Genomic DNA, 26195 nt, shown 5'->3' on the forward strand with positions numbered 1-26195 from the left:
CAGCGTCACTTTTGAGTGCTCTGCGTTCATTGGCGATAAAGTGCTGACCCTATCTAACCGGGGGCAAGCCGTCTTGCCGAGGCTTCATCACGCGTGCTGCCCCACTGTAAGTCTAGGGGCCAATCATTAACATGTGTAGACTAGCGGGTAGGCCGAATCGGTTTCACGCGCAGGGCAAGGAGTTGTCTCAATCAATAGTCCGCCAGTGATCTTCCAGCACTCTCCTATTTCACCTGGGGTCGTAGTGCGCGTCCTAAAAGAGAGCCAAGCATTGAGTGTCACGCATGGAATAATGTATGCATTCTGTAATCGCGCGGTGGTTATTGACATTGACCCTGGTCAACTGGGCGCTAACCAATCCGCCTTGGAAAAAGGTAAACTTCAAGAATAGTGCGGTAGATGACGAAGCGAGCGGGTCCGAGTGGCTGTCAGCGGCGGCACTTATCGCTCGTCACTTTCCAGTCGTCACAACTCGGGCAGGCCATTCGCAGGATATCGTCCGCCACAGATCAGATAATTCCCCCGGATAAAGACACTTTGAGTTTCCTTGCTTTTGCCAATCATCACAGCCGAAGCGTTGTCTTGGCCTCACGCGGGCAACCTCCGTACTATTGAAGTTCAGACACCGTGGCCAATTGTATTTTCGGAGATAAAATCATCTTGCGCTGTTGTGCCAAGGACAAACAGATTGAAAGTATCTCGCAGCGCTGGGGCTGGTGCCGCCACTCAGTGGGGAAAAAATAATTGCCAGCGACCGTCCCAAAGCCCCCAATGGCGCGAAGGGGAAGATTTCACGGACAGGATAAGTGATAACCTCGATAGTGGAGCCAGCTTCAGGTCCGGATCCACGGTGGCTTTCTTGGCGGTGCTGGAGAATGCTGGGTGATAGCCAATCACGGCCAACTGCAACTCGTTCGCGTCGTCGTTGGACTCCGCCGCGAATGGATATCGGCTTCGATGGATCGCTTCGACGCCGCGTGGATGGGGCGCTTTGGTATCCGTTTCGGGTGTTGAAGCTGTTGGAGCCACCCTCTCCTGAACGACCAACCCGACCGTATGAGACATTCTTATTCTCGCTGGGATTCCACCTGCCTGGGGGCAAAGTTCGGTGATATGATGAGCGCCGACTCTGCGCCTTGCCGTCGCTCCCGAGAAGACTATCGTCCCCGATAGTTCCTTTTGTTCCGCCTTACCCCAGATCCGAAAGTTTGTCTCCTTTCCTCCTTCCCTTGGACAGCTCTCGTCGCTCTGTCCTACCGCGATGATCCAATGTCCTCGTGGACTTCCGCCCTCTCTCGCGCCAATCGCCTACGTTCAAGGCTTTCAGCCCTCCATGTTGTTACGATTGGCGCCATAATCAGTCTCTCCTACCTCTTCTACACCTTCGCCGTTCCCCAACTGAATCGACTGAGGCTTCGCGCGGATCTGAGTTGGTATGATCTGGGCCTGTACGGTTTTGGTCCCTCGAAAAGCTACGTCTCCTTCGAATATGAATCTCCCGCGGTACAAATCTCAGAATGGGAGTCGGGCTGCGACTCGCGATATACCTTTCTAGCCCCTAGGGGTGACTCGGTGGCCCAGCCGGGGCCTATGATCCTTGACTCCAGGGGGGAGCTGGTGTGGATGAAATACAACTGGGACGTGACTCAGGACTTCAAGGTCCAGCGATATCAGGACACAGACTATCTGACATACTGGGAAGGTGGTGAAACCGAAGGCCGAGGCTATGGGGCCTGGTATATGGTAGGTGTCACGCGACCCTGTCGCATAGAGTAGCGTGCTGATCTGGATAGCTGGATTCGACATATACCCAACGATATGTGATTTCTCCGGTAGGAAATTATGGTGGCGATCTCCATGAATTCCACATCACTCTCGAAGGAACGGCTCTCGTTACGATATACGATCCAGTACCGGCCGACTTGACTCCTGTTGGTGGCCCCGAATTAGGCTGGATATATGACGGCGTCTTCCAGGAAATAGATATCGCTACGGGCGAGCTGATCTTCGAATGGCGCGCATCGAAGCATTATCCCATAAATACCACATACGAGCACCTGGGCAAGTCGGGACGAGTGCGCGGGTATGCGTTTGACTTCTACCACATCAATAGCGTGGACAAGGATGACAATGGGAATTATATCGTCTCGGCACGCCATACCCATACCGTGAGCTGCATAGACAAGGACACTGGTGAAGTATTATGGACCTTGGGCGGAAAGCTGAATGAGTTCCACGATCTTTCAGATGGTCAGGCCACCAACTTCGCCTGGCAGCATGATGCACGGTGGCACGCCAACAGTACCTTGACCCTTTTCGACAATGCATCACATTCGAACGATGATCCAGATAACCAAAGTCGCGGTGTCGTCATCGAACTTGATCTTGCCGCTCGCCAGGCGTCATTGCGCGCTGAGTACTTTCATCCTCAGCAAATGCGATCCTTGTCACAAGGAAACGTCCAAGTTCTGGACGATAGTGGCCGAGTTCTAGTCGAGTGGGGCCATAGCGCTGCATTCAGTGAGTTCAGTGCCGACGGACAATTGCTGTGCAACACTCATTTCGGTGCCTCTGCCTTCTTCGGGTTTGGCAGAGTGGTATCTTATCGTGCCTATAAGGGCACCTGGGTTGGCCGACCGCAGACGGTCCCCGACGCCGAAGTACTAGGAAACCACGTGTATGTGAGCTGGAACGGTGCAACAGAGGTTGTTGCTTGGCGACTGGAAGTCTGGGACTCGGATGACTTGAATGACAATACGTTCCGTGTTGTGTCCCAGTTCCAGAAAGATGGCTTCGAGACTGAGATCGAAATACCCGAGGGTCTCGAGCTTCCTTTGTTCCGCTTAGCGGCATTAGATTCCGATGGTAATGTTCTAGGCGCCACGGAACTGCTCCAGCGAGAGCAGGGTGGAAGCTTTGAGCAAGTCATGAACCCTCAGTACTGGTTTATTGTCATGGCCTTTGTCATCAGTGGAGTTGGCTTGTTTGTTGGTCTCTATACGTGCTGTGGCTGGGGCCGTTATTTCCGTCGGTGTCGCTCACGGTCCAGCGAGTACCAATTGGTTGCCTTTAGCGACAGCGATGGCTCTGTTTGATGTGCGGATCGGATATGACAGGCCGCTCCGTTGTATATATCTGTCTCAATCTGTATATATGATACCCTCATTCCAAAATGTCATTGGGAGCATTACTGGCTTATTGCAAACGTTCACGTCTTGATCGATGGATGTAGAACAGAAAATCATCTGAAGAGGAGATGGAGTTAGTCCATTATGTGTCTACGACGGTGAAGTGGATAACGCAGTGTCTAGGACGCTCACAGCATGGGATCGTCATGGCCGTCCAGAGCGTGCCAGGGCACTGCTGGTGCTTTGAGAGCGATTCATTCAGATGGTAAACCATTGGCCATAAGGATATCACGACTTGGATGGAAAATGCTACATTGAGATGAGAATGGAGAAAGATGCAGAGGAGCAAAGGTAGTGAGACCTAATGCAGACGAGAGTACAAATTCACCTGGCTATCCCAATCAGGTAACCACCAGAAGAAGCTGACTCAACCTCCCCGGCAGGCACCCAGGCACCAAGGCATCCAGGCCGCCAACCCCGGTTATCCACGGGGATCGGGGCGCATTCCCCGCATGAAGCAAGATGCCTTCATTGATAAACCAAGGGGGAGGGAGGTCTTTCCCGTACCTCCCTCGTTCTCCAGGCGTTCTCATTCTACTATCTGAACCTCCAACCTCTCCTGAGTTGTCCACGATGCCTTCACTCCGTCTCCCCAAAATACCAATACCCCGAGCTCCCTACCGGGGATACTCCACCTCCGCACCATCCCCTTCCTCACGCCTGAACCTCCCCATCGACTACAGATCGACACCGCTCCTCCACCACACGGCCTCCAGCCTTTCAAACCACCCAGACCTACCCAGCAATCCGACCTCAAAATCTATCAATCTCTATCAAGCCATTAACTCCGCATTACGTACCGCCCTCTCCACTTCCAACAAGGTGATGCTCTTCGGCGAAGACGTCGCTTTTGGCGGCGTCTTCCGCTGCTCGATGGACCTACAGACTGAATTCGGCTCGGAACGAGTCTTCAACACACCCCTTACAGAGCAAGGGATCGTCGGCTTTGCCATCGGCGCAGCAGCTCAGGGGATGACGCCCGTCGCGGAGATCCAGTTCGCAGACTACGTGTTCCCGGCATTCGATCAGATCGTGAACGAGGCAGCGAAGTTTCGGTTCCGGGAGGGAGCAACAGGGGTAGATATTGGGGGTATGGTGGTGCGGATGCCGTGTGGTGCGGTCGGTCATGGTGCTTTGTAGGTGGCATACCGTCTCCCGTCTACTATTGCTTCTTGAGTACGGGGGAGCTATGGCTAACGTGATGTATTACGAGCTAGATACCACTCACAATCGCCAGAAGCACTATTCGCACACGTCCCAGGTGTACAAGTCGTCATGCCTCGCTCCCCATCCCAAGCCAAAGGCCTACTCCTATCCTCGATTTTCGAGTCTAAGAATCCCGTCATTTTCATGGAACCGAAAATCCTCTATCGTGCCGCAGTAGAACACGTCCCAAGCGAATACTACACCATCCCACTAAACACAGCGGAGGTAGCTAAGCCAGGGAACGACCTGACGATAGTCTCATACGGACAGCCTCTATACCTCTGCTCCGCGGCCATCGAAGCAGCGGAGAGGGCATTCGGGGCGAGTATCGAGCTAATTGATCTGCGCACGATCTACCCGTGGGATCGACCGACGGTATTGGATAGTGTGAGGAAGACCGGACGGGCGATAGTCGTCCACGAGAGCATGATCAACTATGGCGTCGGCGCTGAGGTGGCTGCTACCATCCAGGACGGGGCATTCTTGCGTCTAGAGGCACCGGTCAAGAGAGTCGCGGGGTGGAGTACGCATACGGGCTTGATGTATGAGAAGTTTGTGATTCCGGATGTTGCGCGTATGTATATCTATCCCATGCACGTCTGAAATATACTAACGATACCCAGGGATATACGATGCGATCAAGCAGACACTTGAGTATTGATGGACAGATACATATTAGCCAGAGAGAAATGAAATGTACATACCAAGGCCAGAGATCCAAGCTGTTAGTATCCTTGCCTATAAGACTACTACCAAGCGGCATTATGATAGACAATGTCAGTTTACTTATATACATTTTCCTAATCTCCACTGTATTACCACCATGTCCCCGCATTGCAATTGTAGACCATTTGCATACACGCATAACTATACCCACGTCACTATCGGCAACTAATCCCACCCAGAATATCGACTGGTTACAGTGACACCTCCGGGAAATTCCCCAAACTATACAAGTACCCGACCCGCAAACAGCGAGCCAAACCCACCGAACTTAAGCTCCCGGGGTCGGCCGTGAAAGCCTGTAACCCAACACCCCCCACGAACCACCCTAGCCTCGAAAGCTAGTTTGCGTAGATATTCTCCCAGTAGCTTACAAAATCTTGAATATTGATCATCACCTTATCTTACTTGCAACGATATCAATACTCCGTCCATGACTTCGATGCATATACATTTTATACGATTTTATACATCCCTCCCACGAGATAAGAACAAGAAGCAAAATGCAGCTGTCTAGCAGCCACAATGTCCCCCATCATATACATACACCATCAACCAACTCCAATCCATCTCAGCCTAGTAGTCGGAAACAGTGGCGAAGGTGTCCTTGGAGATCTTGATAGCATCGGTGTGCCAGGTCTTACCCTTGTCGGAGGTGGTGAGGCCGTTGGAGGAGGAACCGCTGTACAGGGAGAGGGTGTCGCCGAAGTTCTCGTCGGCGGCGCTGAGGTGGATGGTGAGGTTGTTCCAGCCTAGAGGATTCCAAGTTAGGTCATTTATTTCGCTAGGGGATGGGTGGGGGAGAAAAGGAGCGTACTGTAGGACTGGAGGGTACCGCAGTCACCGGAGCCGGTGTAGCACTCATCTCCAGAGTAGAGGTAGAGGAGGGGGTTGTCGAGGGCTATATTATTTTCCAGTTAGTATGATGTTCATCGATGTGAAAGTGGTATTAGTGGGAACATACCGTCGCTCTCCTTGGAGACGGTCTTGCCGTTCATGGTGACGACCTGGTAGACCTTGTCGTTTTCGACGTAGACTGTTTGTAATCTATGTTAGGACGGCGGTTCATACTATGATTTAATTTGGTGTTTGATCATACCCTCAAAGTCGACCTGGGTGTCCGCGGGGACAGTCACGTAGGCCTGGCCATTCTGACCATCTAATCACATCGTCATTATACCAGTTCGGGTCCCCAGTTGGAGACTGGGATCACTTACCGGGAGTGTAGGTGCTAGCGGCGACACACCACTCGTCATCCGGGGCGGGACAGCCCCTTCTGTCGTTAGCATTCTACTTTCCAGATCATGAAGGAGTTGATGAACGTACTGGGACTCGTTGTCGGGGGACCAGTTCAGCAGGGGCTGGTAGAGATCGGCGTCATAGTCACCAGCGGTGGAGGAGAGACCAATCCACAGGGACACCCAGACCTCATCGTCAGTGTTGTTCACGGTGTAGTTCGAGGGAACATCCGGGGGCACCAAGGACCAGGTGGCTCTGGTGATGTGCGCGTTGGTGGGAGGCCCGGTGTAGAAGCCATTTCCGAAGGCCCAGACATCACTCTCGACGGCAGCGGCGCGGGCAGCGAGGGCCAAAGGGACAGCGACGGAGGAGTAGCGCATGGTGATTGGTATATATGAAGGACTTTGTTAAAGAACGTAAGGGTTGAAGCGAACCGGTCGCGGAGAAAAGAGTGACAAGGCAGGAAAATGAACGAGTGCAGGAAGGATGAAGCAATGAGCCGACATGATCACCAAGGTGCCGGGAGCCCAGTTATAAAGGGTCTCGAAGGCTGCTAGAGATGAAGGCTATCTCCACCTTGAAATCAGGAAGGTTTCAAATCCGTTCTGGCGCAAATATTGTCTCAGGAGCAATGGTGGATCCGCCAGGGAGTGGAGTCGGCAATCAAGCTTGTTTTGAGTTGAAACGATAAATAATCCCGCCCTCGAACTGTGCTCACCACAATTCCTTTTCGAACCCACACAGCTGAACACGTCAGAGTTCAAAAACTAACCTTCCGGTGTTCGTTTTGTGCTGTAGTGATGAATTGGCGATCATTGAGCTACGATCATTTCGCTATCTCGCGGCATACAGAACGGGCCTGCACCGGTTGCGAGCCGTCATGCGGTTCACCATTCCACCCGTATGTAGCCTTATAAGGAATCGACTTATAAAACCAATGATCATCCACGCCCCTGAACCCCTATTGTATGGGGCCGGTCGAATTTCGGAGAGATTGATGCCGCTTACTAAGTTTTCATCAGAGACTGTCTATACCCAGTATAATTGGCGCGACCTGATGAAATGCATCGACGCGGCTGGCCTAGGCCTGAAATTCTAAATAAACTTGGCTTTGGTGCTAAGTAGGCTATATCCGAGTAGCCTTTGGTTGAGAAGCCTATTTACATGACAGGATCCCAATCCTGTCTGGTTATTATGGACTTGATATAATCACCATTAATATGGAACATGCTGACCAGACTCCGTGGGTATGCCAAGACAGATGTTGAGCCACTCACAAGCTCAGTGTTCCTTCGTCTAAAGTACCCATGCCCATATGGATGGTCATAACCTTTAGGTATCTGACTGGGCAGTTACTGATGGGAGGTTTGCATGCTGCTTGGAAGCCTTTTTCCGTAGGTATCTCTCGATCAGTGAAGAAGGCATCCCCAACAGAGACGGTGAAACCCCGAAAAGGCATACTCTCCTGAGCAGAGCTGCACTGTTTATCGGATGCTACTGAAAAAGCACCCCCACCGGCCAATGCGGAGACGGGCAAAACCGGATACGTGCGGTGGGATTCGTCCAGCGACCCACAGACTTCATATTTCCCCATCTATCATGCTCCTGTGGCCAACTCAGGAGACTGACTTCGTGGGGGTCCGGCCCGAGGAGAAATCTCGGACATGTTGCTACCCCAAAGGCCTAGGGCATGCCGCCGCTCAACCAGTTTCAGCACTTCGTACATGAACTGCCGTTCCGGACCTCCATCCGGGAACGCCTCCCAGGCCACCCTGACTGGGAACGCAAGTCGGTTTATCATGTTTCCTGGCGCATTGACAATGTACCATTCCAAGGACCGGCAGATGCCACAACCCAGGGAGTATTGTTCCAAAGGTCCAACGCGATCACTTGGGCGCGTGTCGGCGGACGAGAGGATCAATCGGGTTGAGTAGTAAAGACACATGGTTTGTGCGAGGCGGAGGTCCCGATAGACAAATATCGGGGGTGTGATTATACCCCCGGTACGAAAGTCCCGGCAATGGAATCGAGGAAATGGGTCGTCCGCTGAGACTTCGACTTCCTGCGGTGGCCCATCCGGGTTGTTATCAACCCATTGGACTTTCCACTGGCGGAAGCGGTCGGTCAGGTCAGCGACACCGCTCCATAGTGAGGCTTGCTTCACGCTAATCTCATGTGGGCTGTACATGCCCGATTTGAGAGCAGCCTCGATGTCGTCAAATTGCCAAAGCAGGCCAGGGATCTCAACCGCCAAGTCTAGCAAGTAATGCAGGATGTCTCTTCGGTCAGGGTTGGCTGACCAAGGCAAGTTGATCCAGTCCGGGCTTGCGAGGGCGGAAGGGGTTCGACTGACAATAGCCGCAGCGACCTGTTTCTATCTGAGCGAATAAATTCTAGAAAGACTGAGAGGAATACGTACCCAATAAGGACGCAGCTCGGTATACAGCAAATGCTCCACCCCATGTATGTGATTTTCTGGTCCTCGGTGCTCAATCAGGCGCAGTGCACCGTGAACGTGCGCAATTAGCGACACTTGGGTAGTTCGTTCCACGCTCTACAAGCAGTCAGGACAGTTCCTAGAAAAAAAAAAAGATGGAAAATCATACCTCAAAGGCCATCAAAAGGGTCACCGTCACTAGTGTCGACTCAGCCTTGCTGCGCTGGGGATCTTGCAACGCCTGCTGCAAACTCCGCAGCACACGGGGGTATAGGCGGAAGCCAGCTGCTTCAAGATTCTTATCCTGAATAGAGCGTCCAAAGTATGCTATGGAGACGGATTCGAACGCATCTACGAGAATCGGCGAAAACATGCGTATCTCGGCAGCCCGTCGTAGTGCACCAGCCTGTCCTGTCTTGGATTGGACTACCGGACTGAAAGCATCCACAAAGCGTTCAATAAACACATCCAGCATCGGCTTCCACGATCCAATGTGACTTATCGAACCATAGCTTGAGTCCTCGCTCTCTTCCGATGAAGACCGACTGCCAGAGAGCGAGAACACCTCGTCTTCCGAATCCAGTGAATCGTCGTCGCTATCGTATGAATGGGACCGACGAAGAACGACAGGGCCATGTTCTGCTGCGGATCATGACAACTTAGCCCTCAAAACAATAGCCTGTACCCCACCAGGATGCGACGGACACCCACCTTCCGTTCCATTCAACGGTCCCACCGGGATTGCCACTTCATTTGTTTCCCCGCGATGCTTTCGGATTTGGGCGACGAGTCGATTGACGGCATTTGGCGGGGCTAAGCGGACGGCGTTGACAAGGCCTTGTAGCTGGGCTCGTCGCCGTGAAGACTTGATCCGTTGTTCTAGAACGCCAATGTCAATTCTTTACGCTGCAGAAGCACCTCCAACACGCCCCCCCCCCCCCCCCCTCCGAGACTATCCGGGATCTAAATTGGGGCACGCACCACAGTTATGAAGGCTGGCTGTTAGCTCACGGATTTCCTCCCGGAGGTTACGGATCTCATCGGCTTGACTGATGGGTTGCAGGAAATCTTCCGGACTGGTATCGTAGTGGCATTTGGACGGGTGACCATGCGCACAGCATGCATGACAGGGCTTGACTCGATCACACTGTCTCTCACGATCGTCAATTAGGTCGGATTACACATATGCAGGTAAGCCAGCAAAGTGGGTTGCACGGGCCTCCTCCCACCCAACTAGCAGCGCAGTTCGCTCCATATTCTTGTTTCCTCCATCATCCAATTCGTCTGCACAACTGTCTTGTTCTATTCCCCCATAACGGAGACCCATGCCCACACCTTAGTATCGGGTCGGGACGCACCTTGACTTTCCGGAACCGGCAGGCCTTGCAAGATCGCAATTGACGGGTCAATTGACCCGACGTAAGGGCGGGCTTACTCCGGAGGTGATCGGAAACCAAGATTGGCTGCGAATCGTGGGTGGCCATGTGCGGCAAGCCTAGACAATGAGCTCCAGTCGTACCAGGCCACGATGTCACGATAGGGGAAGGTCAACGTCAAGCTTGAGCGGATACGGGGCCAACAGAACGGCGAGATCACGACCAGCAAGATCTGAGCAGACATGACCGAATTCCTCCGAAATTCCCACCCTCGCTTACGTCGAGCCCCGCGACAACCGTTGCTAGCTGTGGCTTGAGGAGACCAATAACGAGCTGTGCTTGAGGCGACGGCGGCCGCAGAAGTGGGTTCGGTGGAGGACTTAGTCGCCTTCCAATTCCAGCGCTCTTCTCAAGAGCACCGTTGGATTTCCCGGTGAGTCGGGCATAGCGCGAATGAACAGCTTCCAGAATTGCCACGGAACATCAAGGGCGGAAGAAGAAGAATGGTTGGAACCAAGCACAATCGCTTTGATTGGTAACCAATAGTACTTAATTGATGTTGGGTGAAGGAGAGATCCAGTGGATGGTCGCCAACGGGGAAACAGTATCCAGCCTGAGGCACCAATCAGGCCGATCGGCGGGTTCTAATTAGCGTCATCCAGGAAGCATAAATAGTAGCACTGACGGAGAGAAGTAATGATGGATCAAGTGGATGACTTTATTGGAAATGATATTCAATTATGATTGTAGGTGAAGACATCGCCGGCTTCATGAATAACGCATGATGTTGAGCAGGGTTACTGCCCGTAGTAGTAGGATATATACCCGTGAAAGATAGCACAGAACCAAACGACTAAGCACAAAGAAGGCTACGAAGAACTTCAGAATACTTGAAGAGTGTGCTGCCGACGCAATGTTTAGCTTGTTGGAATCAATCCAAAGGAAATGTTGAAACCAGCCAGGAAACCCTCATCAACACGTGCCTAGATCACCTGACTGCTTATCACATGAGCCCCTCAAGGCCAAGCCAGCTAAGCTGAACTGAAAACTCTCCTCAACTTTTCCATGCGAATGAATTAGTCAGGTCAGCTGCACTGGACCGGCAAGTCACTGAACTACTTGGCAAGAAAAAATGCCGATGGGGGGTACGGGACGGATATAACTTGCAGAGTGTGCCGACATCAAGAGCTGTGAGCTGACCTGCTGGCAAGAAGATCACTGACATTAACCCCAGAACGTGGAGTTACACGGAAGTTCTGCGAGCCAATCCTCGCCTTCCCTGATGGGAACAAACACGGGAGCTCAGCATTCATTTTGCCTGAAATTACCAGAAATGCATTTCTCCACGAGCGGACCTTGTGTACAGCGAGGATGCAAGTTGCGAAACAAATGACTTAGTATTTCTCCCCGATGATGGAGCCATGGACAGTGGATCCAACGACTTGGGGAACCGCCAAGTATACGTCAATTCGCTGCTGAAGGCGGGGATGTAAAACAAACTTTCCCAGATCCATCCCATACCCGTGTTATAGGATCAAAGATACGAAGCGTCAGGGGAGGCCTGAGAGACACCAATGAGTCGATCAGCTCCACTTCCCCGGACCATGTCCGACCCCAGAGCTTCTGTCGCACGATGGATGAAGAAGAATAGCACGGCTGGTGGCTAGCGGCGTGGGGGTGAGAATCAGCCGGGCAGCTTCTGGTTCAAATTCTAACTGTCTTCCCCGCATTTGTGATGCTCTCCGGTATCTTCGTGCGTCCAACCAGGACTCTGGATGGCCCAAGCTGGACGGAAAGTTTCCCCCACGCCTGCCCCTCCCCCGGATTTGCAGAGGGCATCACTCTACTCATGTGCGAAGCTCAATCACACCGTAACAAGCATCAAGCTTCTTCGCATTCTTGGGGCATATATAGCTGAAGCTTCCCTTTCGTTCATGATGAAATCGCAATAGAATTGTCCGTTTGCATCCTGTCTCTCCCTGCATCTTCACTCGCCCCCCCCCAGAAGTCTCATCATGGCGGAGAAAGTCATCACCGACCACGACGCCATGGGCGAAAAGGCCGAGATTTCTCATGAGGAGGTTGCCCATTTGGCACAGTTGACGCCGGAGGAGAAGATTTTGGAAAGGCAGTTGCGGCGGCGGATTGACACCCTCATCATGCCGTTGGTAATCCTTGTTTATCTGATGAATTACATCGACCGGTACGTTTTCACTGTTTCTTCGCATTTGATGGCTATGGATTGCGTTGTGCTAACGTCCTTCCGTCTTTCTAATAGAAATAACTACGCAGCTGCGAAGCTTCAAGGATTGGAGCAGGACCTCTCCCTCGATGAAGCCAAGTACGAGACAGGACTGTCCATTCTTTTTGTGGGCTATATCCTGATGCAAGTCCCGTCGAATCTGCTCCTCAACTACATGGGCCGTCCTTCACTATACCTTGGCTTCTTCACCACAGCGTGGGGCCTCGTCTCGGCCCTAACCAGCCAGGTCTCAAGCTACGGTGGCATCGTGGCATGTCGATTCATTCTCGGTTTGGTCGAGGCACCATTCTTTGCGGGTGTTCTATTTTACCTCTCGAAATGGTACACCAAGAAAGAGCTGGCCCTTCGCATGAGTATCTTCTACTCTGGCTCACTTCTTAGCGGTGCCTTTGGTAACCTGATCGCTGCGGGCATCCTTAACGGTCTAGCCGGGAAGAGAGGCATGTCGGCCTGGCAATGGTTATACATTATCGAGGGTACCATCACTGTCGCAATCGGTCTGGCCATCTGCGCTGTGCTACCCGACTTTCCCGATACCTGGAAACTGTTGTCACCGGAGATGAAGCATGTCGCCAATCGTCGCTTGGCCATTGAGGCAGCCGAAGCGGATGTTGACGACGGCGACAAGATGAGCCAAATCAAAGGTCTGAAGCTAGCCTTTACGGACGTCAAGACCTATGCCCTGGCCATTGCGTACATGTCTCTCACGGCCGCAAGTGGCTTTCAGAACTTTTTTCCAACTCTGACAGAGACCCTGGGGTATAACCATATCATCTCTCTGCTCTTGGTAGCACCACCATACATATTCATGGTGGTATACAGTCTCTTCCACTCCTATCTCTCCGATCGTTTCGCTCATCGATATTGGTTCTTTGTCGGCCCCATCCCCATCACCATCGTGGGGTTTATTATCTTCATGACCACCCATTCCTTCGGGCCTCGGTATTTCTCATTCTTCCTCATGGTATTTGTCTTTGCCCAGAACGGCACGATATACTCGTGGATCGCGAATGCGATTCCCAGACCTCCTGCCAAACGAGCTGCCGCATATGCGTTTATCAACTCTCTGGGAAATTCAGCCAGTATCTGGACTCCGTATACTTATCTGGAAAAGGAGGCTCCGTATTACTACACGGCCTTGGGTGTGTGCATCGGAATGCAGGTTCTAGGCACTATCATGGCGACGTTCCTGTACTTCCATCTACGATCGCAAAACAAGCGACTAGCACGTCTGGAGGATGAAGATGCAATTTTGACCGAGAAAGAGCTTCGTCGACTACAGAAGACGGCCGATGTAGAGGGCATCGACATCGCGGCCGCCCGCCGGCTCCAGAAGGGGTTCCGATATGTGACTTGAGAAATTGCAAGCAATTAATTAATTAGTTCTTCTCTTGATTCGTTCACAATACATATTCACACCCACTCAAGTCACGCCAGAGCTTCACAACCAACTCACAAATGACAGTACGTAGTAGGGTATAGAAGTTATCGTCATCAGTACATGATTACCCAAGTACAATTACGGGGAAACGGTGCTAATAACATTCACCTCCTCGATCAATTTCCCTCCGGTGAAGCTAAGCCAATGTATGAGTTGACCGGGAATCTGATGGTCCCCGTGAAGTCAACCTCGTTTCCCGAATTCATATGCAGAACAAATCAAATCACTGCATTTCTCAAATTTCGGAGAACAGACTGTACTTTACTGCTGCTTAATGCTGCTCTGATATAAATTACTCTCGGTCGGAATGTCTCGCTGGTGGCTCGCGTGTACCAGCTTCCCTGTTCTGGCGGTATATTTCCCCATCTCTATGGGATGGATCAGTGATGATGGTTGCTAAACATGTCCAGGGAACTATTAGCGCAATGGCAACTATATTCGGTATTTGTGCTGTTAGCTTTGAATGGCTGGAAAATGATTCTTCTGATGTGGGAAGTGTGGTAGTAGTGCAGAGTGCTTGGTGAGTCTCCATTTCCGATATAGTCCAGCCTTTTGAGTGTTGATCATCACATCTGAATGATTCAGTAGGGCCGTCACGATCAAGGCTATATCGCTCGCACTCGCCGCCACAGCTGATCTTACCCTCCTTCTGATCATGATGCTCAAATGGGATGCAGTGAGAGGATACCTCGCGACGGCTTTACTCTACTTCATATCCTCAATGCTCCTCTTCAGTCTAATTGGCGTGACTGTACATCAACCATCCTATACCATCGCCCCTCAAGCACGGCTCTATACGCAGAACTTCTACTACGGCATCTTCGCCGCCAGTCTCTACCTCTTCATCGCAGCGCTCCTAGCAGTATACGCATGCAGCGTCCGCACCATCCACCTAAGCATGCAAGACCGCCGCATCATCGAAAACACAAGCATCGTGCTGCGCGCCTTCACGCTCGCCGCATTCCTCCTCGGCGGCGCAGCCATCTACATACCCATCGAAGGATGGTCCCTACCAGACTCCCTCTACTGGTCCACATACACCATCCTCACAATCGGAATCGGTAACATCGCCCCAAAGACCCATCTCGGCCGAAGCCTACTAATCCCCTACGCGACCGGGGGCATCACCTGTCTAGGATTATTCGTCAGTTCGATCGCCTCCTTCTCCAGGAAGATGGGCGAGCTGCGCCTGAAGTTCGAGCTCGAGGCAGAAGGTATCCACCTCCACAAGTCACCACATCGCGATATCGTCAAATTTAGGCAGATCAAATCCCAACGGCAAAGCCGTCACCGCTGGATCGTATTCATCTTCTCCTCGTGCGCGTGGCTCCTCCTTTGGCTTGTTAGTGCCCGTGTTTTCAAATCCTCCGAGCGAGGCCAGGGATGGACGTATTTTGAGTCACTGTATTTCACGTTCGTGTCGCTGACGACGATCGGATACGGGGATTTCTACCCAACGAGTAATCTGGGAAAGTCGTTCTTTGTGTTTTGGGCGCTGCTGGCGGTACCGGTTATGACGACGTTGGTTGGGGTTGTTGGTCAGGTGGGATTTCGTACGGTGGTTTATTTTGTGAGAAGGGTTGGGAGGGGCTGGTCGTGGGGATTTTGTGTAGGGCGTGTAGGTGCATATTTGAATGTGAGGAGGCTGGATATGCCTGCTTTTGCTGGAGGAGCAGGTTTGGGTGTGTCCGGTGATGTCGATATAGAAAGACAGTACTGCCCACTGAGTCTGCCACTTGAGAGGCAACGCCCAGATAACTACTTCAGTTCTGCGGAACACAGACTCCATCTCACCGAGGAGATCAAGATTCTTGTGGATATCCTCAAGGACGACAGCAGAGACATCGATCTACATCGTGAATGGGCACGTGTTGTGTCTCTGCTCCGTGTTGATGGAGACGATGGAGAAGAAGTGCTTGCGGCTGAGAGTCATCGTCGGCAGGTAATCAGAGAGGTGTTGTCTGCGAATCAGTCTGCGAAGGAAAGAAATAAAGAGATTCTGTGGATGGCCAAGTTACTGGTTGAGAAGTTGTGTTTTTGTTTGAGGGAAGATACCGGAAGAGGGTAGATAGGGGTATTTATGGTCATTCTCGTTCATCCCTTGCTATGCAGGGAGCCTGACAGGATGTACTACAGTACATAGTGGACTCGTTGGTTGATGTACAGCATGTTTATTCCAGCTGTTGATGGATGATCATATGAATAACTGCTCCCAGCGATTTACTGACACTAGAGTCAAGTGCAGTTCTCTACAAATAATAGCAGACTACTTACTGTCCTCAGAACGAACTGTCTACTTAATTCATACTTATGCAGTGGATAATACCACCTTAGTCACGCATGCACTTCGAGTACCCTATGACTAATCTTGCATATATACGCGCACAGCCATTCATAACTAATTATACAGTGTCCCCAGTCAGACAGCATATATCTTGAAGCTGCTTCATTGCAAATTGGCAAGCTGTAATGAAGTCCATATAGCATTATATATCCGCATCTATAACAGACCTAGGGCCATTAATTGGTTTGACTGCTGCCAAACTGGAAGAGTACTAATCAGGCTGTTGGTTAATGGTAGATGATGATGTATAGCAATGCTTACTATACTACTAGGGGATGTGATCTATAATATTAGTTGTTTTCTTCTTCAAATACTGGCTAATACTACTGCTACCAATCTCAATCGTCCAAGTGCACTACTAGTCTGGTGGAGTGTGATCAATGCTCGAAAATTGATGATCGCAGTGACTGTTCATGCAGTGGTATATATTTACGAGGTTGCTAGTACAAATTGTAGTAGTAGTACTTACTCAAGGCAGTTTGAGTTTGGGACCAGTAGTATGGTGATGATGATCACATTAAAAATAAAACAAAATAAATCACTTCTCAGCATGATAGTACTGGATCATATTACATTTACTAGGTAGCAGTCGTACGTAGTATACATTAGAACTGAAGAAACCCCTTTACTATGCATACTGCTACAGCACGGGCTAGTCTCGGCAGTGGCCCGCCCGAGGATCCCCCGGTAGTAGCCGCCTGCCGTCATCTTAATTCAAAGCTCGCCTTCAAGGCAATGTTGAAGGCAAAGTGTGACGCTGTCAATGTACGTATCCAGCGATGCAAGTGGTGGATTAGCAGTTGAGTTTGCCAGCACCAATCTAGGTAACTTGGGTATTCTCCTGATACGCTGTAGCAGAGAAAGCAAAAACACGAGCACTCTTCGGATGACCTTCCCTTGGTATCGCGGTTCTGGAACTTTTCTTGCTCATGGACTGGCGGGCAGGAGTTTGGAACCCGCTCTTTCAAAACCATGTGGCCGTCTGGTGGACGGACGCGAAAGCAAAGTGACGTCGATTGTCACATTCCCATCAACCAAGCTTGAGCACGGAAAAGCTATTGGACGTGTAACTAGGAATTCAAAGCTGGGTGAGGTATTTAGTACCATTGCGTTGGTGGTATGCAGGATTACTACCGAGGCCTTTTTGGCAGGGTAGGACAGATAGCTGGGATGTTGCAGATTCGCATACTACCTTCGTATACCTTCCGTGCCAGCAGCCAGAACATTGGTCCAAGCTGGCTGGCTGTTCTGGTGCAGCGGGAAATGCCTGCCAGCGACCGGCAATCATTTGTCGTGGCAATGTGGACTGTCATTGGCCGGAGCAGAGGTTTCCTGGCAGAGTTGCAGCAGAACAGGAGTGACACAGCTCAACCATAAGTCCGTCTTCGCAAAGATTGGCATGTCCATCCCCGCAGATGATATCATACCACATGGTTGGTAAACAGAGCACCACCAATCCCGCCCGTGGCGGTAATAAACTGTGGGAGGGAAATGGGAAAGGAAGGAAATGTCCATCCATCCCTTGCGTCGCCGGGCCTTTCTCTTCCTGTCCAATGATGCAAAGCAATGACCATCACTTGTCTGGCGCGGGGCCGTCAAGGCCGGGGGATGAGAAGGATGCCGATCCGGGGATTCGTCGATCGTGGCGGTGGCGGACGACACTGGTCCGTTGTTGTATGGAAGATGGAAGATTGGTCTCAGGGCAAACAATTTGGTTCGCCTGAAAATGGGAAGCTGGGTTGCTGCATTAATGAGAACTTTGGTTTCAGCATCGCCGGATTGAGAGGGCAGCCGAGTCACATGACGTTCACGGGACAATTCAGTCGTTGTATATAATCGGCCAGTCACCCAATCGTTCATGGCTCGTTCATGGCTCGTTCATCTCATCATATAACGATACTGCTCAAATAGACGTCTTATAACCCACATTTCGATTCTATCGCAACGGTCACTCATTCCAACAACACTCGTGCTTTGCATTAGTTCGAAGAGATACCCATCAATCTATACTATACCGTCATCATGTCGCCTCTCAGCCAAATGTCGCGTCCTCTTGTCCGCAGTTCCAGCAACGTGCGCTCCTTTTCAATTGCCATCCCTGCTCGACGCGAAGGACAAGTGATCAACCCCAAGCCCCGTGGATATCTGGCCGAGTAAGTGTGAACCTGACTGCTATCCACCTGCTATCTCCTGTATTGGTTGTGTTCCCCTTTCGGAGACTGCCGGGCCCTGTTGCAATGACGTCATGAACTGTTTCGGAGCACTGTGATCCACTTCTCCCTCTTCAAACATCACTGCAATGGTTGCAAACAGCACCACCACCACCAGTAACATCCGAAGCTAACCGTCACTTTCACATGCAGCAAAGAGCCAATCACCCGCCGGGAAGCCACCAGCGAGCGATACTTTGTCAAGACCCAGCAGCCAACGCAGACGCAACCTGAAACCCCCGAGACATACCAGATGGTGCGGCAGAAGATGCTCGAACACCGTCGTCATCTAGACGAATTGGACCAATATCTGTGAGTTGTACTGCTGGTAGGAACACGGATGAGCATTTCACTGACTGGTTCTGTTGCAGCCAAATTCTCGGTAGAAAGCAGGGTCCCATGAGCTATTACTAGATGACTTGAGCTCTGTGTCATCGGCTTTTCGTCCTTGTTTTTATTTTCGCTTTTGATGGAATCTTGATGGTTCCAGTCCCCTACTCTAGCAAACACCCAACGGTCACGATACTTTGATTCCTAGTGAAGTCAACCGCTATCGGACCACCCCATACGAAAACCCCCGCCGGATTGTCAAGCAGGATCTTATGATGATGACAGTAGGGAGTTGCGATATGGAGGAATTGAACTAGACTGAACTGGATTTGCATGTATATAAGTATTACTACTGGTAGTATGTGGTATGTGGTCAATGGACCAAGGTTATGGTGTGAATGAGACATGTCATTATTATCCTCTTATTTAAAACCTACACACAGAAACAATTTAGGAGTGAATCAGTAATACTAGCTGTAGGACTAGTTAGACATTGTTACATCATCAATTTGAAGCCTGTCGATGAAGCCTCTTGGTGTCCTTCAAGGGCTACTTATTACTTACTACTACCGCCAGGAACACCTATTGACTTGAAATGTTGAGCACGGTCGGGGTCCACTCATTGAATTGCAGGTACAGAGTACCCAGCACAGCTTCAACATGGGACGATAATAGGTATCATAATATAAATTACATATAGCAAGAACAGCAGGTTCATGCCAACTTCAAGCTTACCCGCTTACGAAGTATGCACCGGGGTGCATCCGGAATAAGATACTATAGAAACTCCGTACCGTTCATCCCAGTAAGCTGAGGCAGCTAAGGCAACCAACCACGTGTAACATTATTTCACGATAAAGAATATCACCTCTTACCCATGTTCATCATACGTTTCTCAAGTTTAGTTTGTGCTGCGCACGAATGACTCCTAATTGTCGTGTGACTAGCTGTCTGAGGTTCAGTTTGCGACCGTAGTAAACAGTCACATAAGGCTGATCGGGCTCGGAAGCGGCCCGATCGGTAGGCTGGACAGGAGAGGGACAGCCGGGACAGCAGGGTCAGGACAGGACAGGGTCAGCGACTCATCAAACCCTCTCCACTGCAGGTTGCAGGTCGCAACCACCACCCAAACGGGTATAGATCCACCCCTGAAGTAGAGAAACTGTGGCCGGAGATAAGAAACTGAAGGAAAATCCCGAGGGAGATCGGCATTTCGGCGGCTAGTATGAGCGAGGCTTGGGGTCAATATTATAAATGCACAAGTCTCGAACAATGAGTTAGTGGTTGACTTTGGTGGCGTTCCTCGTGTCAGGTTGATGATCCATGATTGACCGCTTGGTATACTATTTCGAGGATGGACGATTGTGTCATTGCAAGGATTCGGTATGTTTATCTGATGGAATTACTGATGTGGTAATTTATTGAGTGGTCAAGGTGTCTGAATGGTGATTGCCAAGTAGGAAGATGTACACAGCATGTATGGCTGCTGGGCGGCTGCATGTGAATACGGCCGGTGAGATTTTAGAGCGAGGTGATGTTACAGCTCACTCATTTCCACGCAGTCTGCATTTCAGACAGACCGGGATCGATGTTCCGGAAACTATCCCCAGGGTCTGTGTTAGTAGACAGTATTCCGTAGAGATGTAGATTTTGTTCAAGAGGCGGTTCAAAGACCAGTGCTTGGTAACTAGGTAGAAATTGGTTTAACGTACTGTCCAGTTTCATCAGTCTAGTCCCACAGCGTGACAGCACATTGTTGACCCTGAAAGTCCAAGCTCCAAGCTTGACAGACGATGAGACACGTTCCATGCCCAAATGTTCTGGAATACGACAATGGATCGCAGGCGCCACTAGCATTCGTGAGACGAGAAAGCTCCAAAGGCCGAAACGGCAGGGGATCGTGGTTAGGAGAGCCGCAAAGTTCCGCTGAGTCAGCAGAGAGGTTAGTTACAAGGCAAGCATGACTGTAAGGAATGTACCAATAGGCACTCTTCTCGCCATGTTTAATCCGCTGACTCAGAGGAAAAAGAGAGCCAAAATTCCGTCGAGCGGAGTTTCGGCCGTTTGATAGCGCCGACTTCACAACAATCAAGTCTGATTGGTCACAGAGATTGACAGGGAGCCACTCATGGCCCTGGATTCATCCGCAAGGCCCACCAAGATTGCACGAAAGAGGAAAAATCAGCGGAAGTGGCCCGCGCCACGATAGATTGGGAAGAAAAGAAAAGTAAACAGATTCTGCTTGCAGAAGCCACGGAACCGATCCCCCGTCTCCATCATGGCAGGCTGCGAACTATCTCTTACATTCCACTAGTCCAAACTAATCGCCTTTCCTTACGTACCTCTGTACCTGGACGGCCTGATGTATCGGAATCCTCCTGACTCAGCGGAGCTTTTCACACACCCGAAGTGCCCGGTGGATCTCGGAAATGGCCTGGATCCCGATTCCCTTCCCTGAAGTTTTTTTGGAGGCCCCCACCGACTCCCCCAGCTGCCTGGTAGGAGTATATGAGCTTCTCGCTCCCCCAAAATGCCCCCGGTCGAAATGACCATCCCTACTCCCGATCGACAGGGTGACCCTTGACTTTCACAGCATCGTCAAGTCATCCTTCATTATACCCCACCATGGCGGAGGATCAGGAGAAAGTCTCCTACACCCTCGGGGTCCCCGAAGGCAAGGAAGATACCGACAGCACCGCTACCGTCCTCGATGAAGATCCCACCGTCACCCCTCGCAACCCCGGTGCCAGTCGTGCCGATGGCTGGGCCTTGATGTCCCAGGTCAAGCAGCAGAACGAGCGGGACATGCAATCCGGCTTCAAACGCAAGGAACTCGGTGTCACCTGGAAGAACCTTTCCGTCGAAGTCGTCAGCGCCGAGGCCGCCGTCAACGAGAATTTCCTGTCCCAGTTCAACATTCCTCAGCACATCAAGGAGTCCAAGAACAAGCCGCCGTTGCGTTCCATCCTCTCCAACAGCCATGGCTGTGTCAAACCCGGAGAGATGCTTTTGGTTTTGGGTCGGCCTGGCTCTGGTTGCACCACCCTTTTGAAGATGCTGTCCAATCGACGCCTCGGTTACAAGTCGATTGAAGGTGACGTTCACTATGGATCCTTGACATCGGATGAGGCAGCCCAGTACCGCGGCCAGATTGTCATGAACACCGAGGAGGAAATCTTCTTCCCCACCTTGACCGTGGGCCAGACTATGGATTTTGCGACTCGTCTCAAGATTCCCTTCAACCTGCCCAACGGCGTCGAGTCCCCCGAAGCCTATCGCCAGGAAGCCAAGAAATTCCTTCTCGAATCCATGGGCATCTCGCATACGAACGATACCAAAGTGGGCAATGAATACGTGCGTGGTGTCTCGGGTGGTGAGCGTAAGCGTGTCTCCATTATCGAGTGTCTTGCGACTCGTGGTTCCGTTTTCTGCTGGGATAACAGCACGCGTGGTTTGGATGCTAGCACGGCCCTCGAATGGACCAAGGCTGTTCGTGCCATGACGGATGTGTTGGGTCTGTCTTCCATTGTCACCCTTTACCAGGCCGGAAACGGTATCTACGACCTGTTCGACAAGGTGCTCGTGTTGGATGAAGGCAAGGAAATCTACTATGGCCCCATGACCCAGGCGCGTCCCTTTATGGAGGATCTGGGCTTTGCTTGCCGCGAGGGTTCCAACGTCGCCGACTACCTTACCGGTGTCACGGTCCCCACCGAACGCATTATCAGACCAGGCTACGAGAATCGCTTCCCTAGAAACGCGGACATGATTCTCGCTGAATACCAAAAGTCGCCTCTTTATACGCAGATGATCTCCGAATACGACTACCCCGACACTGACCTGGCCCGCCAGCGCACTGCCGAATTCAAGGAATCCGTCGCCCAAGAGAAGAACAAGAAACTTTCCAAGACAAGTCCCTTGACGGTTGACTTCATCGACCAGGTCAAGACCTGCATTATCCGCCAGTATCAAATCATCTGGGGTGACAAAGCCACATTTTTCATCAAGCAGATCTCTACCTTGGTTCAGGCGTTGATTGCTGGTTCACTGTTCTACAATGCCCCTAATAACTCGGGTGGTTTGTTTGTCAAGTCCGGTGCTCTGTTCTTCTCCCTGCTCTATAACAGTCTTCTGGCCATGTCCGAAGTCACCGACTCATTCAGCGGTCGCCCGATTCTGGTCAAACACAAAGGCTTCGCATACTACCACCCCGCCGCCTTTTGTATCGCTCAGATTACTGCCGATATTCCGGTTCTCTTGTTCCAAATCAGCGTGTTCTCCATCGTGGTTTACTTCATGGTTGGCCTCACCATGTCCGCCAGCGCGTTCTTCACCTACTGGATCCTTGTCTTCACTGCAACTATGGTAAGTCATCGCATACATCCGCTTGTTGCCCGTAATTGTACTGACGTCTCGCTTAGGCCATGACAGCGCTGTTCCGCGCGGTCGGCGCGCTTTTTAGCACGTTCGATGGCGCCTCCAAGGTCTCTGGTTTCCTCATCTCGGCTCTGATCATGTACACCGGTTACATGATCAAGAAGCCCCAGATGCACCCTTGGTTCGGCTGGATTTACTGGATCAACCCCATGGCTTACGGTTTCGATGCGCTGCTCTCCAACGAATTCCACGGAAAGATCATTCCTTGTGTGGGAACCAACCTCATTCCCAGTGGAGAGGGCTACGGTGGAGACGGGCATCAATCATGCGCCGGTGTTGGTGGTGCCATCCCCGGAAGCACCTATGTCACTGGTGATCAGTACCTGGCTTCCCTATCCTACAGCCATACCCATGTCTGGCGCAACTTCGGTATCCTCTGGGCTTGGTGGGCGCTCTTTGCTGCCGCCACCATCATCGCGACGTCCCGCTGGAAGTCTCCCGGTGAGAGCGGTTCCTCCCTTCTCATCCCGCGCGAAAGGGTCGATGCCCATCGCCAGGTTGCCCGCCCCGACGAGGAATCCCAGGTCGACGAGAAAGCCAAGAAACCCCATGGTGACAATTACCAGAGTGAAAGCGACCTTGACAAGCAGCTGGTTCGAAACACCTCTGTTTTCACCTGGAAGGATCTCACCTACACGGTCAAGACCCCTAGTGGCGATCGCGTGCTCCTCGACAAGGTTTACGGATGGGTGAAGCCTGGCATGCTGGGTGCCCTGATGGGTTCCTCCGGTGCTGGTAAAACTACTCTCCTGGACGTCTTGGCTCAGCGAAAGACTGAAGGTACCATTCACGGCTCTGTCCTCGTCGACGGTCGTCCTCTGCCTGTCTCCTTCCAGCGCTCTGCCGGTTACTGTGAACAACTTGATGTCCACGAGCCTTTTGCCACTGTCCGTGAGGCCTTGGAATTCTCCGCCCTGCTCCGCCAGCCTCGCCATGTGCCTGCTGAGGAGAAGCTCAAGTACGTTGATACCATCATTGAACTTCTTGAACTGCATGATATCGCCGATACCCTTATTGGTCGCGTCGGAAACGGACTGAGCGTTGAACAACGCAAGCGTGTCACTATCGGTGTCGAGTTGGTCTCGAAGCCCAGCATTCTCATCTTCCTGGACGAACCCACCTCCGGTCTTGATGGCCAGTCTGCTTACAACACTGTCCGTTTCCTGCGCAAGCTCGCCGACGTCGGCCAAGCTGTGCTCGTCACCATCCACCAGCCCTCCGCGCAACTCTTCGCTGAATTCGACACCCTGCTCCTCCTCGCCAAGGGTGGAAAGATGGTCTACTTCGGTGACATTGGTGACAACGGCCAAACCGTCAAGGACTACTTTGCTCGCTACGGCGCCCCCTGTCCTGCAGAAACCAATCCGGCCGAGCACATGATCGACGTGGTTTCCGGCGCGCTCTCCCAAGGTCGCGACTGGCATCAAGTCTGGAAGGATTCTCCCGAGCACACCAACTCCCTCAAGGAACTCGACTCCATCGTTGACGACGCCGCCTCTAAGCCCCCTGGTACCGTCGACGACGGCAACGAATTCGCCATGCCCCTCTGGCAGCAAACCCTCATTGTGACCAAGCGCTCCTGCGTCGCAGTCTACCGTAACACCGACTACGTGAACAACAAGCTGGCCCTCCACGTCGGCTCGGCCCTCTTCAACGGCTTTTCCTTCTGGATGATTGGCAACCACGTCGGCGCTCTCCAACTCCGTCTCTTCACCATCTTCAACTTCATCTTCGTCGCCCCCGGTGTGATCAATCAACTGCAGCCCCTCTTCCTGGAACGCCGCGACATCTATGACGCTCGTGAAAAGAAATCCAAAATGTACTCCTGGATTGCCTTTGTGACTGGGCTTATCGTCTCCGAACTCCCCTACCTCTGCATCTGCGCCGTCCTCTACTTCGCCTGCTGGTACTACACCGTCGGCTTCCCCTCGGATAGCAACAAATCCGGCGCTGTCTTCTTCGTCATGCTGATGTACGAGTTCGTCTACACGGGTATCGGTCAATTCGTCTCCGCGTACGCCCCCAACGCCATCTTCGCCTCGCTCATCAACCCGGTCATCATCGGAACCCTCGCTTCCTTCTGTGGTGTCCTCGTCCCCTACACCCAGATCCAAGAATTCTGGCGCTACTGGATCTACTACCTCGACCCCTTCAACTACCTCATGGGCAGTCTCCTGGTCTTCACCACCTTCGACACACCCGTCCGCTGCAAGGAGTCCGAATTTGCCATCTTCGATCCTCCCAACGGTTCGACGTGCGCCCAGTACCTCCAGGATTACATGATGGGCGCCGGCGCGCGCATGAACCTCATCAACCCGGACGCCACGGCTGACTGCCACGTCTGCGAGTACACGCGCGGAAGCGATTACCTGTATACCATCAACCTGAAGGATTACTACTACGGGTGGAGAGATGCTGCGATCGTCGCTTTGTTCGCGATTAGCTCATATGCTTTGGTGTATGTGCTGATGAAGTTGAGGACCAAGGCGTCGAAGCAGGCTGAGTAGAGAGTTTTTTTTCTCGCCTCGCTTTCCCCTATTGGCATTCGGTCAGTCCAAGGATGGCTGGCCGACTATTATAGACGTACATATGCATACATACCCTTTTGCTTACTTCCATTACCCCCCACTGTCTTGCATATAGACCGATACACCGTTTTTTCTATTCTTTTCTCCACTTATTTTTTTATTTTTCTTTCTACAGATCGTTCTGATTGTCTGTTAATTTGGGCAGCGTCTGTGTGAAGCATTTATACATTTGCACCCTTTTCTTTCTATTTCATTTCGTTCTGAGAATCAGACGACTCCTACCTTTGGTGTCTTGCACGCATTGTGGAGTTGAATTTGATCTATTTTTTTTACTAAAATATTGACTTTGATCTTGATCTTGATTCTTGGTTATGCTCGATAGATGAATACGTGTCGATGTGTAATGCTGCATGTGGATGGATGGTTATTGTTTAATATTAGATGGAATGGCTGTTAGCTAGCTAGATCATGGA

The 26195-nt window shown here is 51.5% G+C and overlaps 9 protein-coding genes across 9 annotated transcripts; 7 read left to right on the top strand and 2 right to left on the bottom strand.

The window, feature by feature from the left end:
• The first annotated feature begins 213 nt into the window (after window positions 1–213).
• BO87DRAFT_27613 (uncharacterized protein) lies at window positions 214–628 on the top strand. The gene has a single exon (XM_025618918.1). It carries the CDS (start codon window positions 297–299, stop codon window positions 528–530), a length of 234 nt encoding a protein of 77 aa, XP_025480845.1. The 5' UTR covers window positions 214–296; the 3' UTR covers window positions 531–628.
• Window positions 629–1167: 539 nt separating this feature from the next.
• On the top strand, window positions 1168–3183 carry BO87DRAFT_27626 (arylsulfotransferase family protein). Its single transcript, XM_025618919.1, has 2 exons — window positions 1168–1743; window positions 1794–3183. Exons 1-2 carry the CDS (start codon window positions 1270–1272, stop codon window positions 3093–3095), a joined length of 1776 nt encoding a protein of 591 aa, XP_025480846.1. The 5' UTR covers window positions 1168–1269; the 3' UTR covers window positions 3096–3183.
• Window positions 3184–3684: 501 nt separating this feature from the next.
• BO87DRAFT_375545 (2-oxoisovalerate dehydrogenase subunit beta) lies at window positions 3685–5189 on the top strand. The gene is made up of 3 exons (XM_025623070.1): window positions 3685–4324; window positions 4406–4968; window positions 5018–5189. The coding sequence occupies exons 1-3, from the start codon at window positions 3762–3764 to the stop codon at window positions 5053–5055; spliced, it is 1164 nt and encodes a 387-aa protein (XP_025480847.1). The 5' UTR covers window positions 3685–3761; the 3' UTR covers window positions 5056–5189.
• A 504-nt stretch (window positions 5190–5693) lies between these two features.
• On the bottom strand, window positions 5694–6736 carry BO87DRAFT_306143 (uncharacterized protein; the record flags this gene model as incomplete). The annotated part of the gene is made up of 6 exons (XM_025619353.1): window positions 5694–5869; window positions 5935–6018; window positions 6082–6153; window positions 6217–6276; window positions 6335–6390; window positions 6444–6736. The coding sequence occupies 6 exons, from the start codon at window positions 6734–6736 to the stop codon at window positions 5694–5696; spliced, it is 741 nt and encodes a 246-aa protein (XP_025480848.1).
• Window positions 6737–7953: 1217 nt separating this feature from the next.
• BO87DRAFT_305989 (C6 finger domain-containing protein) lies at window positions 7954–10277 on the bottom strand (the record flags this gene model as incomplete). The annotated part of the gene is made up of 6 exons (XM_025619345.1): window positions 7954–8724; window positions 8776–8910; window positions 8963–9435; window positions 9505–9672; window positions 9775–9940; window positions 10152–10277. The coding sequence occupies 6 exons, from the start codon at window positions 10275–10277 to the stop codon at window positions 7954–7956; spliced, it is 1839 nt and encodes a 612-aa protein (XP_025480849.1).
• A 1907-nt stretch (window positions 10278–12184) lies between these two features.
• BO87DRAFT_385641 (putative MFS transporter) lies at window positions 12185–13789 on the top strand (the record flags this gene model as incomplete). Its single annotated transcript, XM_025624732.1, has 2 exons — window positions 12185–12372; window positions 12448–13789. 2 exons carry the CDS (start codon window positions 12185–12187, stop codon window positions 13787–13789), a joined length of 1530 nt encoding a protein of 509 aa, XP_025480850.1.
• Window positions 13790–14180: 391 nt separating this feature from the next.
• Window positions 14181–16033, top strand: BO87DRAFT_405907 (potassium channel family protein; the record flags this gene model as incomplete). Its single annotated transcript, XM_025625968.1, has 3 exons — window positions 14181–14225; window positions 14284–14393; window positions 14462–16033. The coding sequence occupies 3 exons, from the start codon at window positions 14181–14183 to the stop codon at window positions 15939–15941; spliced, it is 1635 nt and encodes a 544-aa protein (XP_025480851.1). The 3' UTR covers window positions 15942–16033.
• Window positions 16034–18090: 2057 nt separating this feature from the next.
• On the top strand, window positions 18091–19174 carry BO87DRAFT_375550 (uncharacterized protein). The gene is made up of 3 exons (XM_025623071.1): window positions 18091–18370; window positions 18581–18739; window positions 18799–19174. The coding sequence occupies exons 1-3, from the start codon at window positions 18240–18242 to the stop codon at window positions 18839–18841; spliced, it is 333 nt and encodes a 110-aa protein (XP_025480852.1). The 5' UTR covers window positions 18091–18239; the 3' UTR covers window positions 18842–19174.
• A 1899-nt stretch (window positions 19175–21073) lies between these two features.
• On the top strand, window positions 21074–26194 carry BO87DRAFT_332289 (putative ABC multidrug transporter). The gene is made up of 2 exons (XM_025620361.1): window positions 21074–23122; window positions 23179–26194. The coding sequence occupies exons 1-2, from the start codon at window positions 21383–21385 to the stop codon at window positions 25699–25701; spliced, it is 4263 nt and encodes a 1420-aa protein (XP_025480853.1). The 5' UTR covers window positions 21074–21382; the 3' UTR covers window positions 25702–26194.
• Window position 26195: the final 1 nt, after the last annotated feature.

Source organism: Aspergillus neoniger (genome assembly GCF_003184625.1).
Source record: "Aspergillus neoniger CBS 115656 unplaced genomic scaffold BO87scaffold_12, whole genome shotgun sequence".
NCBI classification, from domain to species: Eukaryota; Fungi; Ascomycota; class Eurotiomycetes; order Eurotiales; family Aspergillaceae; genus Aspergillus; species Aspergillus neoniger.

What these genes read in the sequence shown, in the direction of transcription:
- BO87DRAFT_27626 (XM_025618919.1), top strand. Translation starts at nt 1,270, where the DNA reads ATGTCCTCGTGGACTTCCGCCCTCTCTCGCGCCAATCGCCTACGTTCA. An exon ending in GCTATGGGGCCTGGTATATG is followed by an intron (nt 1,744 to 1,793) that starts GTAGGTGTCACG and finishes TGATCTGGATAG; the next exon opens with CTGGATTCGACATATACCCA.
- BO87DRAFT_27613 (XM_025618918.1), top strand. Translation starts at nt 297, where the DNA reads ATGCATTCTGTAATCGCGCGGTGGTTATTGACATTGACCCTGGTCAAC.
- BO87DRAFT_375550 (XM_025623071.1), top strand. Translation starts at nt 18,240, where the DNA reads ATGTCGCCTCTCAGCCAAATGTCGCGTCCTCTTGTCCGCAGTTCCAGC. An exon ending in CCCCGTGGATATCTGGCCGA is followed by an intron (nt 18,371 to 18,580) that starts GTAAGTGTGAAC and finishes TTTCACATGCAG; the next exon opens with CAAAGAGCCAATCACCCGCC. An exon ending in GACGAATTGGACCAATATCT is followed by an intron (nt 18,740 to 18,798) that starts GTGAGTTGTACT and finishes GTTCTGTTGCAG; the next exon opens with CCAAATTCTCGGTAGAAAGC.
- BO87DRAFT_332289 (XM_025620361.1), top strand. Translation starts at nt 21,383, where the DNA reads ATGGCGGAGGATCAGGAGAAAGTCTCCTACACCCTCGGGGTCCCCGAA. An exon ending in TTGTCTTCACTGCAACTATG is followed by an intron (nt 23,123 to 23,178) that starts GTAAGTCATCGC and finishes CGTCTCGCTTAG; the next exon opens with GCCATGACAGCGCTGTTCCG.
- BO87DRAFT_375545 (XM_025623070.1), top strand. Translation starts at nt 3,762, where the DNA reads ATGCCTTCACTCCGTCTCCCCAAAATACCAATACCCCGAGCTCCCTAC. An exon ending in GCGGTCGGTCATGGTGCTTT is followed by an intron (nt 4,325 to 4,405) that starts GTAGGTGGCATA and finishes ATTACGAGCTAG; the next exon opens with ATACCACTCACAATCGCCAG. An exon ending in TGTGATTCCGGATGTTGCGC is followed by an intron (nt 4,969 to 5,017) that starts GTATGTATATCT and finishes AACGATACCCAG; the next exon opens with GGATATACGATGCGATCAAG.